Source organism: Sorex araneus, chromosome 2 (assembly GCF_027595985.1).
Source record: "Sorex araneus isolate mSorAra2 chromosome 2, mSorAra2.pri, whole genome shotgun sequence".
Lineage (NCBI taxonomy): Eukaryota > Metazoa > Chordata > Mammalia > Eulipotyphla > Soricidae > Sorex > Sorex araneus.
Genome location: NC_073303.1, coordinates 222,033,285 through 222,047,132, shown reverse-complemented (window position 1 = coordinate 222,047,132; position 13,848 = coordinate 222,033,285). Strand labels below are relative to the sequence as shown.

At 40.7% G+C, this 13,848-nt stretch overlaps 2 protein-coding genes across 2 annotated transcripts; both read right to left on the bottom strand.

Moving 5' to 3' along the window:
* Nucleotides 1–3,127: 3,127 nt before the first annotated feature.
* LOC101549950 (mediator of RNA polymerase II transcription subunit 14-like) lies at nt 3,128–8,004 on the bottom strand. The gene is made up of 2 exons (XM_055124579.1): nt 7,840–8,004; nt 3,128–7,797 (listed from the first exon to the last, which is right to left on the bottom strand). Exons 1-2 carry the CDS (start codon nt 8,002–8,004, stop codon nt 3,676–3,678), a joined length of 4,287 nt encoding a protein of 1,428 aa, XP_054980554.1. The 3' UTR covers nt 3,128–3,675.
* Nucleotides 8,005–10,925: 2,921 nt separating this feature from the next.
* Nucleotides 10,926–11,972, bottom strand: LOC101550206 (olfactory receptor 10C1). The gene has a single exon (XM_004601853.2). It carries the CDS (start codon nt 11,970–11,972, stop codon nt 10,926–10,928), a length of 1,047 nt encoding a protein of 348 aa, XP_004601910.2.
* Nucleotides 11,973–13,848: the final 1,876 nt, after the last annotated feature.

The window sequence follows — 13,848 nt, the reverse complement described above, 5'->3', positions numbered from 1 at the left end:
CATGATTTGCAGATTGCGTGAAAATATACATAGAAGAGTGTTTCCTAAAAGGGTTCTATAAGCAATAAACCAATACAGCAAAGTAGGTAGATAAAGTCAACACATAAAAATATGTTGCAATCCTATATTCAAATAATGAACTAGAAGAGAAAGGGATAAAGCAGTCAACCCAGTTCTAAATGGTGTCCAAAGACATCAAGTACCTAAGAATGAACTTAATAAAATATATGGAATAACTATGCCATGAAAACTATAAAGCACTTAAAATAAGAGAGAGATAGAAGAAAACTTTAGAAGTGGAAAAATGTCTCATGTTCTTATATTGGAAGCATCGTTGTCAAAATGATCACCCTACCTAAGTTACTATATAGATCAATGCAGTCCCAATGCAAATCCCACTGACATTCTTCAAGGACTTTGAAAGCTAAGCAATAAAGTGCATGGGACCATTATAATACCTCAAACAGTTAAAGCCATATTGATAAATAAGAAATTGGGAGGTATCTCATTATGGCATTTAAAGCAATAGTATAAATCTATAGTGATTAAGAAAGCATGATATTAGAATAAGGGTAAGCTCTCTGATCAATGGTTTAGAATGAAATAACTAAAGACAATTTCCTATATCTATTCTCAATTAATTTTTTACAAAGGAACTAGGTACATGAAGTGGAGTAATGATAACTAAAAATAGTGTGGGAAAACTGGAGAGTAACGTAAAAAATGAGTTGGATCCATATTTCATACCATAGCACTGCACTGTCGTCTCATTAATTTGCCTGAGTGGGCACCAGTAATGTCTCCATTGTGAGACTTGTTGTTACTGTTTTTGGCATATCGAATACACCCCAGGTAGCTTGCCAGGCTCTGCCGTGGGGGCGGGATATTCTCAGTACCTTGCCAGGCTCTCAGAGGGATGAAGGAATCAAACCCGGATCTACCGAGTGCAAGGCAAATGCCCTACCTGTTGTGCTATCGCTCCAGTCTGGTTCTCCATGTACCACCAGGAATAATTCCTGAGTGCAGAGCCAGGAATATCCCCTGAGCATTACCAGGTAAGGGTAAGCGCCCCTTCCCCCCACATGCCAAAACAAACCAATAAAATAACATTAAAGTTTTTCTAGTTATTTTACAAAGCAATGAGTGTTTAAAAGTGAGAACAGAGCAAAGTAACAGAGTAGAGTTTCCATAATGACTAGTCATGATCAGACTTCAGTATGTGCTTTTTTTTTTTTTTTTTTTTTTTTTTTTTTTTTTGGGTCACATCTGGCGATGCACAGGGGTTACTCCTGGCTCTGCACTCAGGAATTACCCCTGGCTGTGCTCAGGGGACCATATGGGATGCTGGGAATCGAACCCGGGTCGGCCGCGTGCAAGGCAAACGCCCTCCCGGCTGTGCTATCGCTCCAGCCCCCAGTATGTGCTTTTTTTGAGTTAACATCTCTATGCACATGTATGAACACATACATGCAAGGTATCCATTTTGTGTCTTAGAAACTAGGAGACAATTTTGGAAGGGTTAGATAGTACTTATGGGATCTCAATCATTACACTCTTCTGAAGATTCTTTCAACTAAGGTTATCACAATAAGCCCATGTATAACTATAAATATTTGCCAGGACAAAAAAATATATCTCTTTTAATTAACTTGATAGTTATTTTTTTAGTGTTTTCAAGCTTTAATAAAATATATACCAATTCCAAGTATCAAACATGAAATTAAAATTCAAATCCATGGGTTTACTCTTCATAAGCACTAAAATTAAATTCTGTTCACGGAATCCTATGTAAGTTACTTTTAATTTGGACAATGCATTCAGAGATGAGTTGCAATTAGAAGGACTAGTGTTCATTGAATGCATCGAATTTAAAAAATCATCTAACATTTCAAAACCACACATAAAGAAACCTGAAAAGTTTACTATTACTAAAGTTATTCGGGACAACATTATCCTGCAGATAAAAATACATTTCTTATATGTACATGTAGATTCCTACATGAAAGAAAGGATTCAGTTTCAAATAGAAAAGGACTGCCCCTTGAATTCAACGAGGTCTCAGATTGTCAAACTGATGTAATTACCAGGGCAAGGAGAACTGAAATTGGAAGAATACAAGTTAAAGTGAGGATACAAGTTCAGTCACCTGCTCCTGAATAGTGGTAGAATTGAGCGAGGAGTAAGCAGGAGACCAAGTAGAAGGAAGACTTAGAAGAAGGGCAAAGAATGCCTCAACTTTGACCAGAAAGGATCCGAGAACCAAGCAAAGCTGAGATCAGATGATACAGCTGCCGTGAGATGCTTGAAACTAAAATTTGATAGCTGACGGTTACAGAAACTCAATAAAATCATCTTAAAATGAAATTAGACAAAGCATCGAAAATTGCATCAAGAAACCAATATTACATGACCAGATAGCTCAACATGGCATTGGCATTTTAAAAAACTTCCCCAGATAACAAGTCACCAGAAGACCTCGGTTTCGGATCACAGTCTTTGAAGCTTACGCAAGTCCCTGACTGTCTAGGAGAGACAGCACAAGGCTCCGCAGAGAAGCTCTGCCGAGCTGTGTGAGTACCAGAAACTCCTGGACAGGCCCTGGATCCTGGATTCTTCAAAGTGAGGGAACTGCACCAGGCTTCTTCCAAGCAAAAACACTTGATCGTTTTGTTGACCATGAATTAAATTGGGGTTGTCAAAAACAACCCCAACTTAGGCGGGGAAGGTGAAGGGTTGAAGTTAAGCAAGATAAAGGAAAATCACAGAAATTTCATGCAAGGGTAGAACATTCAAGTTCTTTGTTTTCTAATTAATACTGTATGTCAAAGTAGCATGTAAACCAAATTTGCCAAACAAAAAAAAAAGTTTTCTCATCCTCAACAGATGAGAATGACTGCAGCACTTGTGATCTTTGATCACCATGAACTACTCACACTAAAAGACTTAGAAATGTTCGAAGAAAATAAATTAACCTTGAAACAAAGAAGAAGATGTTTTGGTCAAACTTCAAACATGAATTATCAGAAATTAATTAAACAGTAAACCCCCAACAGGTTAAAGATAAAAGGAGGCCCTAAAGGGTCTCTATAGGAGCTAATATACACACAAGTGAGTGTCATTTTTTTATCCTAGTTTATTAAATATTGCTTATTTGGGATGTATTTATAACAACTCCCAGAACATTTTTCATGTAAGGTTTCAAAGCAATCATATTAAAATACAGCTTCAATATAAAGTTTATCGCAGTTTTACAGTATTCAAAAATGACATACCTGCCTTAAAAAAAAATCAAAACCAAAAAAAAAGAACTGTTACACCCAAAACATAAGAAAACAATTAAATAAACAAGTTTGGCATTTCCATAACTTTATAGTATAAAACAGAATATTAAACCTACCACTGGCAAGCGGACACTGGTGTATTTCCAAATTTGAAATGGAAATGTGCAGCCATTTCAACACGCTATACAAGTTCACTATACAAAAGATGATATTTTTGATGGAACAAGTGCACCCTGAAATTTTTTGCCAGCTTAGATTATTGAATTCTTAAAAGTCAAAAAAAGTCCTTTTTCTTTTTAAAATTGAAGGCTGAATTCAAATGTTTGCTTTTTTTTTGTTTGTTTTTGTTGTTTTGTCACTTTTGTCAACCTTCCTGGTTAAAAAACAATATTGTCTATGGACGCCCACCAGGGGGCAATGTAAGATTAGTCATTAAATCACGAACAGCTGCAAATATTGTGCACTCACGTTGTCGCGGTGGGTTCATCTCTGCAAACCTCTTCAGAATGTTGCTGACCATCATGGGAGCAGCAACAGAAGAGTTCTGCTGCCTGGGAATGTCTGCCTGCTGGGTGGTACCTGAAGCCATGTCATAAATGATGGGAACTATAATACTAACAGGTTCTTGGGGAGGAACCGACATTTTCTGAGTTAGCTGCAGAAAGAATAACATTTTGGATTTCAGCACCACAGCAGGCGTCCCAGGAGGTGCAATGGGCGGTGCACTGGGAGGGACTGTCAGGCAAAACTGAACATTCCATTTTAGTTGTGCTGCCTGGTCGGGGAACAGCTCTAGTTTCATAATATGCACACAGTCCCGGAGGATGTGTGTGGGAGCTCCTAGCAGCTTGGTGAAGGCTATTAACGTATTGGCTTTGAATGGAGGTCCTGCAACCCTTGTTTCAAAGAACTTCTCCAAAACTTGCAGCTCATCAGGTTCCCACTCCCTGGCATTCTCAGGGGTCACTTTGAGCTGAAGCGTTTGGTTGGTTTTCGGACTGAGGGCTACTCTGCATTTCAGTGCATCCGTCTTGAACATGATCACTCCGGGTTCATTGGAATTTATCAGCTGTAGCGTTTCCTGCTGAATAATCCTTTGAAGGTGTTGCCTCATGATGACCGATCCCAGGAATCTCTCAAGTGGAGAACACAGGTAACTGCCAGCCAGGCCAGGCCCGAGGCCTGGAGTTGGAGAGGGTAGCAGTAAAATGTTCAAGGCACTGTGAGTGAGGATGGTGGGAATGGAAGCTGCCCAGGAACGCTGAGGTAGTCTACGAGGTGGAGGCATCTTGGTTGGCATTCCCTGGGAACTGGTTCCATCTTTGGGGGAATGGGAAGCATCTGGAACTGGAGAGTGTAGTGAAGGATTGGCTGGTGACATTCCAGGCATGCGTGTTGCTGATGATGGGCCAGACACTTGAGGAGACCCTGGCCAGTTTCCTGCTTGTCCACTAGGTGACACCATTGTGTATGGAGAACTGGGATCTAGGGTTCCTGGAGACTGCGTGTGCATCATAGAGGGAGACTGGTTAACTGCACTATGATAAGATGTAGGAGGCGAAGTAAGTGGATAAGCGCCTGAAGATCCAGGTTGCTTGGGGTATGGCTGTTCCTGCGGTGGTTGGAGCTGGGAGATTAAAGAATCCATCATATCCCCTCCGATGGGAGAAGGGGGATTATCGTCTTCATTGACAGACCGTCTTCGAGCATCCTGATTGCTGTCAACAAACATATTCAGGAATGTCTTTAGTCCTGGTGCAGGATAAAAACCTTCAACTAATTTGCTATTATCAAAAAGACTATAAGCACCGTCCCGTATTGCCACAACTCCTTGACTACGGCAGTAAATATCAATGCAATACACGTTCCTAAAAGCCAGTCTGATGTGGGTGGAGGACTGTGGCAGAATGGAGAAGCACTGGTATGCAGTGTTGGTTCTATAGGTTAAGCCCAAAACCGGCACAGTGGGAAGTTTGTTGATGGCATTTAACGGAGCCTGAGTATCAAACAGTACCTGTAGCAATTGAACGACATTTGGTGTTTTATTGAACATTTCTTGGAGCTGGTGGAGAATGGTATTGTGACAATTACTGCAACCTGAGTTTGGGCCAACAGTTCCCAAAGAAATGTGAAATTTCTGATGAATGGAATTCCACTGGATAGTAACTGAGCTTCCTTTGGTGGTTCCATAACACAAGATAAGTTTCCGGTAATTATATATACGAACTTCTGAGAAAATATTCAGATGAGCCGGTATGTCTGGTAGAGAACGTGCAAATTCTAACACACATTCATATAACCGTGCAATGCTACTCCAGTCATTAAGGAACATTTCAACCACTTTTTTACCACCAACTGGTTCAGACAGCAGGTTTTCATACATCAGATAAACATGTCGGGAAGATCCTTGCTTCCTGGTAGAAGTGCCATTAAGTGGACAGTTTGCAAACACTAACTCTACCACCCAGATCCGGTTATTCCGACCTTGTAATCGGAAAGTGCAATCAAGCAGAGAGCGGTCCAGAGCCTTCTGGGTTTCCTCACTGACACCTTTACAGGCAGGAATTTTCAACAAGCGGATTGCATAGCTGAAGCCATCGCCTTCCAAATGCACGCCTTGATGTGGAATATCCAAATTGGACAGCTCCAACCGAAGTCCTATAAATGGCACATTTGTATCACACATAGCAACAAAGTGAGCGAGAACTTTATTGAAGGCACTCGTTTCTACTGTTTGTTTGGTTTTTTTGAGTTCTACTGGACAGAGATCATCAGACAACTTGCGCTTCTTACCAGTTTGGGGAGGTTTCCCATTTTTTGCACGGAAGACAAAATCTTGGATGTTTTCTTTGAACTGCTGAAGCAGGAGTGCTGTGACAGGGCCGTCTTCATGATCGGAGGCATTCACAGACATGAAGTAGTACTTGTATGTCAGCTGAGTGGGTTTATTAGGAACTTCTAACATTTCCACCACAATGTAGTACTGTGGAAGACGGGTGAGTTTAACGTAGAGCTTATTCTTAGAAAGACTTCCAATAGGATGGGTTGCATAATTGGACAGCTGCAACGTTTCAGTGGTTATTGTAGGCAGATGTTTTATAGATTGTTTGCAGCGCTGTTGACCAAGCCAAAACTTAAGTTGTTGAATCCAAGGAATGATACGTTTCATATCGTCGTTCACAGATTTTTCCATGTCATCCAGTGTGGACTGGTCAAGTCCATAAAGCATCAATTGGAACATTCCAGAATGCAAATCCACAAAAATGTGTAGACACTCCGAATTACCACAGGGCTCCAAGATAGGAACAACAAGAGCTGGAAGTGTAGTCTGTATGGAAGAGTTCTCATTGGCATTGAAGTCTTTGAGAATGGTTTTTAGTTCCTGGAGCTTCTGATGGGCTCTTGCATGTACACTGTCAATCAGGAGTTTCTCTATCGATAAGTGATCAATCTTCATGGCTCTTTCTATTAATTTAGAATCACAACTTGGCAGAGGAGGATCATGAAAAATTTGTAAGGGCTTGGAAACATCAGTCTCATCGATTTTAATTGTAACTTTATGAACAGATGCCAGTCCAATTTTTCTCCCAAGAATTTGTTGATTCCAAACTGAGAGCGTGAGGCACTTTCCAGCATGGTACCTTTCCACCTGCACCAGGTCTCCCCAGCGCTCTCGGATTAACAACAGGGTTTGGGAATGCAGCACTTCCAACTGAAGTGATAAACAGAAAGAATGGAGGCAACTGTACATGTCCTGAAGAGGTTTCTCATCAGCAAAAAGTCTAGACTGCACCAGTTGATGGATAAAGTTGATTTGCATACTATGAACTAGTGCTCCTCCATCTCCTGTTTCCTTATCCTCCACCAGAATTTCTAGCTTAAGGAGACGCCATGGAACATCAGGGTCATCTCCCATCACGGTCAAAGTAGCTTCAAACTCTCCTTCAACTAGAAACTTCACCCGGCCATTTGCAACTGTAAGATTTGCCAGCTGAGGAGGCAGATCTGTAGTAACCAGACGGTGTCTAAGAATCTGGTTCAGTTGGTGAAGTGTGGCTTGTTTCTCAAATTTGGTAATTGGGTCTGGAGGAATAATTTTATCCCTAATGCAGGTGGGCAGTCGTGGATAAGACCCAGTAGTCAGTACATCAATAGCATATGGGATGGCAAAACTAGGCAAGCGAGCATGGACCAAGGCATCTCTAGCTAACGAGGCCAGGCAATCAGCAGTGTCCACAAACAGGACGGCTTGCTGATCTAAAAAGCTTGATACCATCGCACATTTTTCCACTCTGCCAGCATTATTGGCCCATTTTACTAAAGCTAATAATCGAACAAAGAGTTGACGTGTCCGGCTAGCAAAGTGCACTATCTCTATTTTCCTTTCTACATCAGACTTCCCTGGTAGGAGGTCGGTCAGAACCAGGAGCTCCGAGTAGGCCCGATGCAGCAGAATTTCGATCAGCGTGCTCAGCTGGTAACCGGGGCTGGCCTCCGCCGCCGCCGCTGCCGCCGCCGCCGCCGCCGCCGCCGCCGCTGCCGCTGCCGCCGCCGCCGCCGCCGCCGCCGCCGCCGCTCCAGCCGCCGCCGCTCCAGCCGCCGCTGCCGCCGCCGCCGCGGCTCCAGCGGGTTGTGGCGCCGGGGCTGATGCGGAGCCACCGCCGCCTCCCCCGCCGCGTCCCGGCCGGACCAGCTGGTGGTTCTCCAGCTGCACGGGCGCCATGGCGGCGCAGAGCCAGGCCCGGAGCTGCGGCACCCGGTGCGGCCCTCGGGGTCCTCCGGAGCGCTCGGTCACCGCGCCGGAGGGGGCGCGGCCTGAGACACCGCCGCCGCCTAGCGCTGGGCCCGCCCAGAACCGGAAGCCCTGCGCCGCCGCGGAGGCCCGCCCCCAGGAAGGGCGGAGCCCGCGGGCCCACTTGATTGGTTATTATTTATTTAGCTTTTATTTGTAGTGAAAATCTAGCCTGTTTAAATGTTTCAGGTCTGCCATTTTGAGTTGAAATTATATTATTTTCAGCATCTAATCATTACTATCTTCAAGCTTTATTTGAAGAAAGAATATGCTGCACCTTCAGTTACAGGGAAGATAAGAAAATAGGGAACCGGAAGAAATAACCATGATTGAAAGATTGGCAAAACAGAAAAAAACTTTCATATCAGTGTCATAGTTTATTATTGATCCAATAAGTTCAGCCGCTTCATTTAATAATTACTTACTAAGTTTGGCCAATACGGAAAAATATGACTAAATAATCACTAAACCAACAGTAAAATTATTTCTCAGAACATGAGTACAGCCTGTATTTTATATCTGCCTGTAGGACTTAATGTATTTTGCAATAATGCTTTATATTGATTTACTTATACGTTAAAAGTCATGGTGCATAGAATAATTAATTGAAAGTAGGTGTACAATAACAATTTATTAGATAAAATTGATTTTTCATGTAGAAGAATGTCTCAAGATAACTTACAGTACATTTAGTGTATCAAAGATTTTAATATTAATAAATTTAGTGCAAAACAAATTATTTCATGATTATACAGTTTCAGGACATGAGGGGTCAACATAAATGCATTAACAGGAAAAGCATTTTTTGAACAGAATTTCTTGGTGAAAAATCTCAAAATTTTACTTACCTTTATTATAAACAAGAAGTTTATTTTAGAAAACACATAAAGAGTTATCTAAGTTTTTCTAACCAAAATCCCTGAATGATAGTAGCAGTGAGGGAAGCAGAAACATAATCTTATGATTATGATTTAATCATATAATCATAATCATATAAGGTTATGAGTTCAGTGTTAGAAAAAAACATGTGCTTGTTCTGGAGCACTGAGAACTGTGGCAATATTATGGCAACCTTAACCTATAAAAATGTATGATTTCTGAGCACTCCACGAAGAAGACATTCCTCATCTCTCTGATTCTATTGATTCTGTTATCTGAATTATCACATGACTAGAAACAAGGCTAATTAAAAATCCTAAAATGATCTTTGAGCATTCAAATGAAAGGAAGTTTCTCAGGTCTTTTACTTTACATTTTAAATGATTAAATTTCATGACAGAGAGGCTTAAGACTACGTATCTGAGCTAAATGATAAATAGGTTGAGAGTGTAAAGAAAATTTCTTGAGGGAAATTAAATGCTACTTCATAACTAAACAGATAACATAATAAATAAATACCATGCTCAAGCAAAATAGTCATTGCTGATAGTTTTCTTGATCTAAACAGATGATCAAACCAGTCATGATATTCCCTTAAATCAAATCTTAAGCAAGAACAAGGCTTTATTTTATTCAATTTTATGAAAGCTGAGGCTGGAGCGATAGCACAGCAGGTAGGGCGTTAGCCTTGTATGTGGCCCACCTGGGTTTGATTTCTCCGCCTGGCAAGCCACTGAGAGTATCTCATCCCCATAGCAGAGCCTGGCAAGCTACCTGTGGTATAAGATATGCCAAAAACAATAACAAATCTCACAATGGAGATGTTACTGGTGCCCGCTCAAGCAAATTGATAAACAACGGATGACAGTGATACAATGACAATGATAAAGGCTGAGGAGGGTAAGGACATTTTAGGAGAAAGGTCTGAAACTAAAAGAGTTCCCTTAATGAGATTTTAGGAAGCAAGCCTCTCTATAGCACAAAAATGCAAGTGTTACATGAAAGTGCAGCAGATTATTCAGAAAATCTAGCTAAGATCATTGATGAAGTTGACTACACTAAAAACGTTTTTTATGTATCAAAAACACTGGAAGAGGGGCTGGAGTGATAGCACAGCGGGTAAGGCGTTTGCCTTGCACGCAGCCGACCCGGGTTCTAATCCCAGCACCCCGTATGGTCCCCTGAGCACCGCCAGGGCTAATTCCTGAGTGAAGAGCCAGGAGTAACCCCTGTGCATCGCCGGGTGTGACCCAAAAACCAAAAAAAAAAAAAAAAAAAAAAAAAAAACAACAACACTGGAAGAATATATAACCTAGGACTTTCAAAACTGAAGAGGGCAAATTAATCTCTGGCTTCATAACTCAAAGAACAGGTTGACTTTCTTATTGGCTTAAGCTAGTGGTGGCATTAAGTTGAAACCAATGCTCTGTTACCATTCTGAATGGTAACTACATAAGACCTATGCTAAGTCTCCTTTGCCTCTGGTCGATAAGTGGAGAAACAAAGTTTGGTGTTAAGGCATTTGCCTTGTTTATAATATGCCTTATTTACAATATATCTGTTTATAATATGGCGTGTGAGTATTTTTAATTTCACTGTTGATACATTTCTTTTAGAAAAATATTTTTTAAGATATTCCTGCACATTTCCTCAATCATATACCACTTACCTCATTAAGATGGTATAAATCATACTAAGCTTGATTTTATCAATATTTGAGAAAGAAAATGAGTGTACAGAATACAGAAAATTCTCGATACTTGTGAGTTGAATACTGTTGATTGAATGAGTGGTAAACAACTTAATGACCCTATTGCATAGCACAATTTTGTTCAAATGCATTAGAAAGTGTAGGACACAGATACAGGTGTTGCCTGGTTACTGTATATATTGTATGAACATGAATTAACAAAAGAATCATAAAATCTTGAATAATATTTTTATGGAATGGTGTTTCAGTCCCTGTGAATGGTTTATGCCATTTGTCTGAGAGGATTTCTTTGTGTTATTCTTTGAACGGCTTCTTTTACTTCCTTGTTCCTCAAGGTATAAATAATAGGATTCAGAGCAGGCGTGACTACCGTGTACATAAGTGCAGTTGCTTTGTCTGTTTCTGGAGTGTGCGCAGACTTGGGTTGGAGGTAGGTGAACAGGGCAGTTCCATAGAACAGAGAAACAACCAGGATATGAGAAGAACAAGTGGAGAAAGCTTTGCGCCTGCCAGCCGCCGAAGGAATTTTCAAGATGTTCACAAGAATACGCACATAGGAGCATAGAATGAGGAGACAGGGACTCATAATGAAGAGCACAGAGATAAAAAACATCACAATCTCATTGTGGGAGGTATCAATACAAGCCAGTTTCACTACGGGCATTATGTCACAAAAAAAGTGCTGAATGGTTCCTGTTCCACAGAAGGGCAAAGAGAAGACCCAGGTGATCTGGGCGGACTCCACCACTATCCCAGTGATCCAAGACGTTGCAGCCAACTTCAAGCACACAGGAGGACTCATCAGGAGAGTGTAATGTAGTGGATAGCAAATAGCGACAAAGCGGTCATAGGCCATTGCAGCCAGCAGACAGCATTCTGTCAGCCCTAAGATGGCAAATATATACATCTGAGCTGCACAGCCCCCCACACTTATGATCTTGTCCTTCACCAGCAGGTGCACCAACATCTGAGGCACCACGCTAGTGATATAGCACATCTCCAGAAATGAGAGGTTAACCAGGAAGAAATACATGGGGGTGTGGAGGGAAGGGGTCACCCAGATCAGGCAGATGATGATGAGGTTTCCACCCACAGTAAACAAATAGATGATCAAAAACACGACAAAGAGCAGAGGCTGTAACTCTGCAAGGGAGGAAAAAGCCACAAAGGTGAATTTTGTGCAGAGGGTTTGGTTTCCATACATTGCAGGCTCAGAGTCAGACATCTCTGGGGACAAAAGAGAGGGAGAGTTAGCCATGACAGGATTCCTGGCCAGAGTGGTAGTACAGCAGGTGCTAGTTTCACACATGTCTGAACTGGGTTTGATCCCTTGCATTCCATATGGTCCCCCCAGCCCACCAGGAGTATTTCCTGAGCACAAAGCCAGGAATAAGAACTGAGCACTACTGGATTACAACCACTCTCCTACAAAAAAGAATCAATTAAAGGAACTCAGACACCTAACATAAGTTTATTAAACTTTAACCAAGCAGTTTTCCTAGGATGAATAGTCTAATATAAGAATCTGTCACTGCACTGTAGCACTGCCATCCCGTTGTTCATCGATTGGCTCTAGCAGGCACCAGTATTGTCTCCATTGTGAGACTTGTTGTTACTGTTTTTGGTATATTAATATATCAATATTGGGTAGCTTGCTAGGTTCAGGCGTGCAGGCAGGAATACTCTTGGTAGCTTGAATTTTTACTAGGTCTTTCAATTGCCCTTTTAAAATGAATGCAATATGCCTGCTGATTTTGAATAGCAAATCTTAGTCTATTTAATAGAAATTATATAAACAATGACTTCATGTTACATAATGATATATATTTGTTATTATCTGAGTAACACTAGTCATATGCATAGGTTATTATGTGATTAATGTGTGGGGGCACTCTAAATGTAAAAAGTCACAAGAAATCAAGTGCATGGAATAAAATGAAATTGGTGCCCTATTCTGTTCTGAATGTTGAGTGAAAGATAAAGGTGTCCTATTCTTTTAAATTCAGTTAAGAGATTGGAAGGGAGTAAATTTTTAGCCATTTAATTATTTATTTTTATACCTATTTTTCTTCTTTAGCATGAAGTTGGCGGTGGGGAAGGACATCAGGGTTCAATTCCTCCGTCCCTCTCAGAGAGTCCAGCAAGTTACCAAGAGTATCCCTTCCACATGGCAGAGCCTGGCAAGATAACTGTGGCATATTCTATTTGCCAAAAACAGTAACAACAAGTCTCACAATGGAGATGTTACCAGTGCCCGCTCAGCAAATTGATGAACAACGAGGTGACAGTGTGACAGTGCTATACCCATTTTTACTTAAAAGGGTAAGGCAATAGAATTCATAGAAAACAATTAGAATTCATAGAAAATTAAAAGCACAGAATTTTCATTCCACATACTCAAGCATAATTTTTCAAAGAATGATGTAAAGAAAAACATACCTAGAATCACAATATGAGCTTCCTTTTCTTTGTTGAGCTTCCTGGCTTGCTGTGATCCAAAGTATAAAATGGTAATGGGATCCTAAGTATTTCTATTTTGACTTGATACCACAGGGATTACATTTACTGCATGGTTTAATTATATTTTTCTCAAGAGGTATTTACTTAGAAACAGCAATTAACATTCAATGTCTAACATGGTTATCATTTTTAATTATTTTCCAGAGGTCATGTATTGTTAGTTTGGCATTATTTAAGCATCAAGGTGCAAATCTAAAACTTTTTGAAGATTCCCATCATGCAAATTGAAACAATTATTGAAATTTATGCATATTTGTTATTATAATCCTGTGGGTTTTGGTGGGGCCACATTTGATGTACTCTTGGTTCTGTGCTTAGGCATCACCCTTGGCATGGCTTGGGGAGTCACATGGGATGCCAGGGATTGAGTGAGGGTCAGCCACATGAAAGGCAACAGCCCTTTCTGTGCTATGTCTGTAGTGCTGTATTATCTCTCTAGACCTGGCTTGTGTACTTGTGATATCAATATTTACAGTGCAGGATAGAAAAAAATAGGCTACACAAACACCACAAATAGTACCGACTTTTTGAATTATTACAATTAAATTTTAGCAGCACTCATAAATAGTTCTGGTTGAGGAAATTCCAAATTTCTAATATGATTAATTCAAATAATTTATCAAAGTTATGAGCTATTTTATACTATCCTAAAGATGTTAAAGTAT

Excerpts from the sequence above, each read along its gene's own strand:
- LOC101549950 (XM_055124579.1), bottom strand. The coding sequence starts at position 8,004 with ATGGCGCCCGTGCAGCTGGAGAACCACCAGCTGGTCCGGCCGGGACGC. Across the intron at positions 7,798-7,839 it reads GAGCGGCGGCGGCGGCGGCG|GCGGCGGCAGCGGCGGCGGC; the intron begins GCGGCGGCGGCG and ends GCGGCGGCGGCG.
- LOC101550206 (XM_004601853.2), bottom strand. The coding sequence starts at position 11,972 with ATGTGTGAAACTAGCACCTGCTGTACTACCACTCTGGCCAGGAATCCT.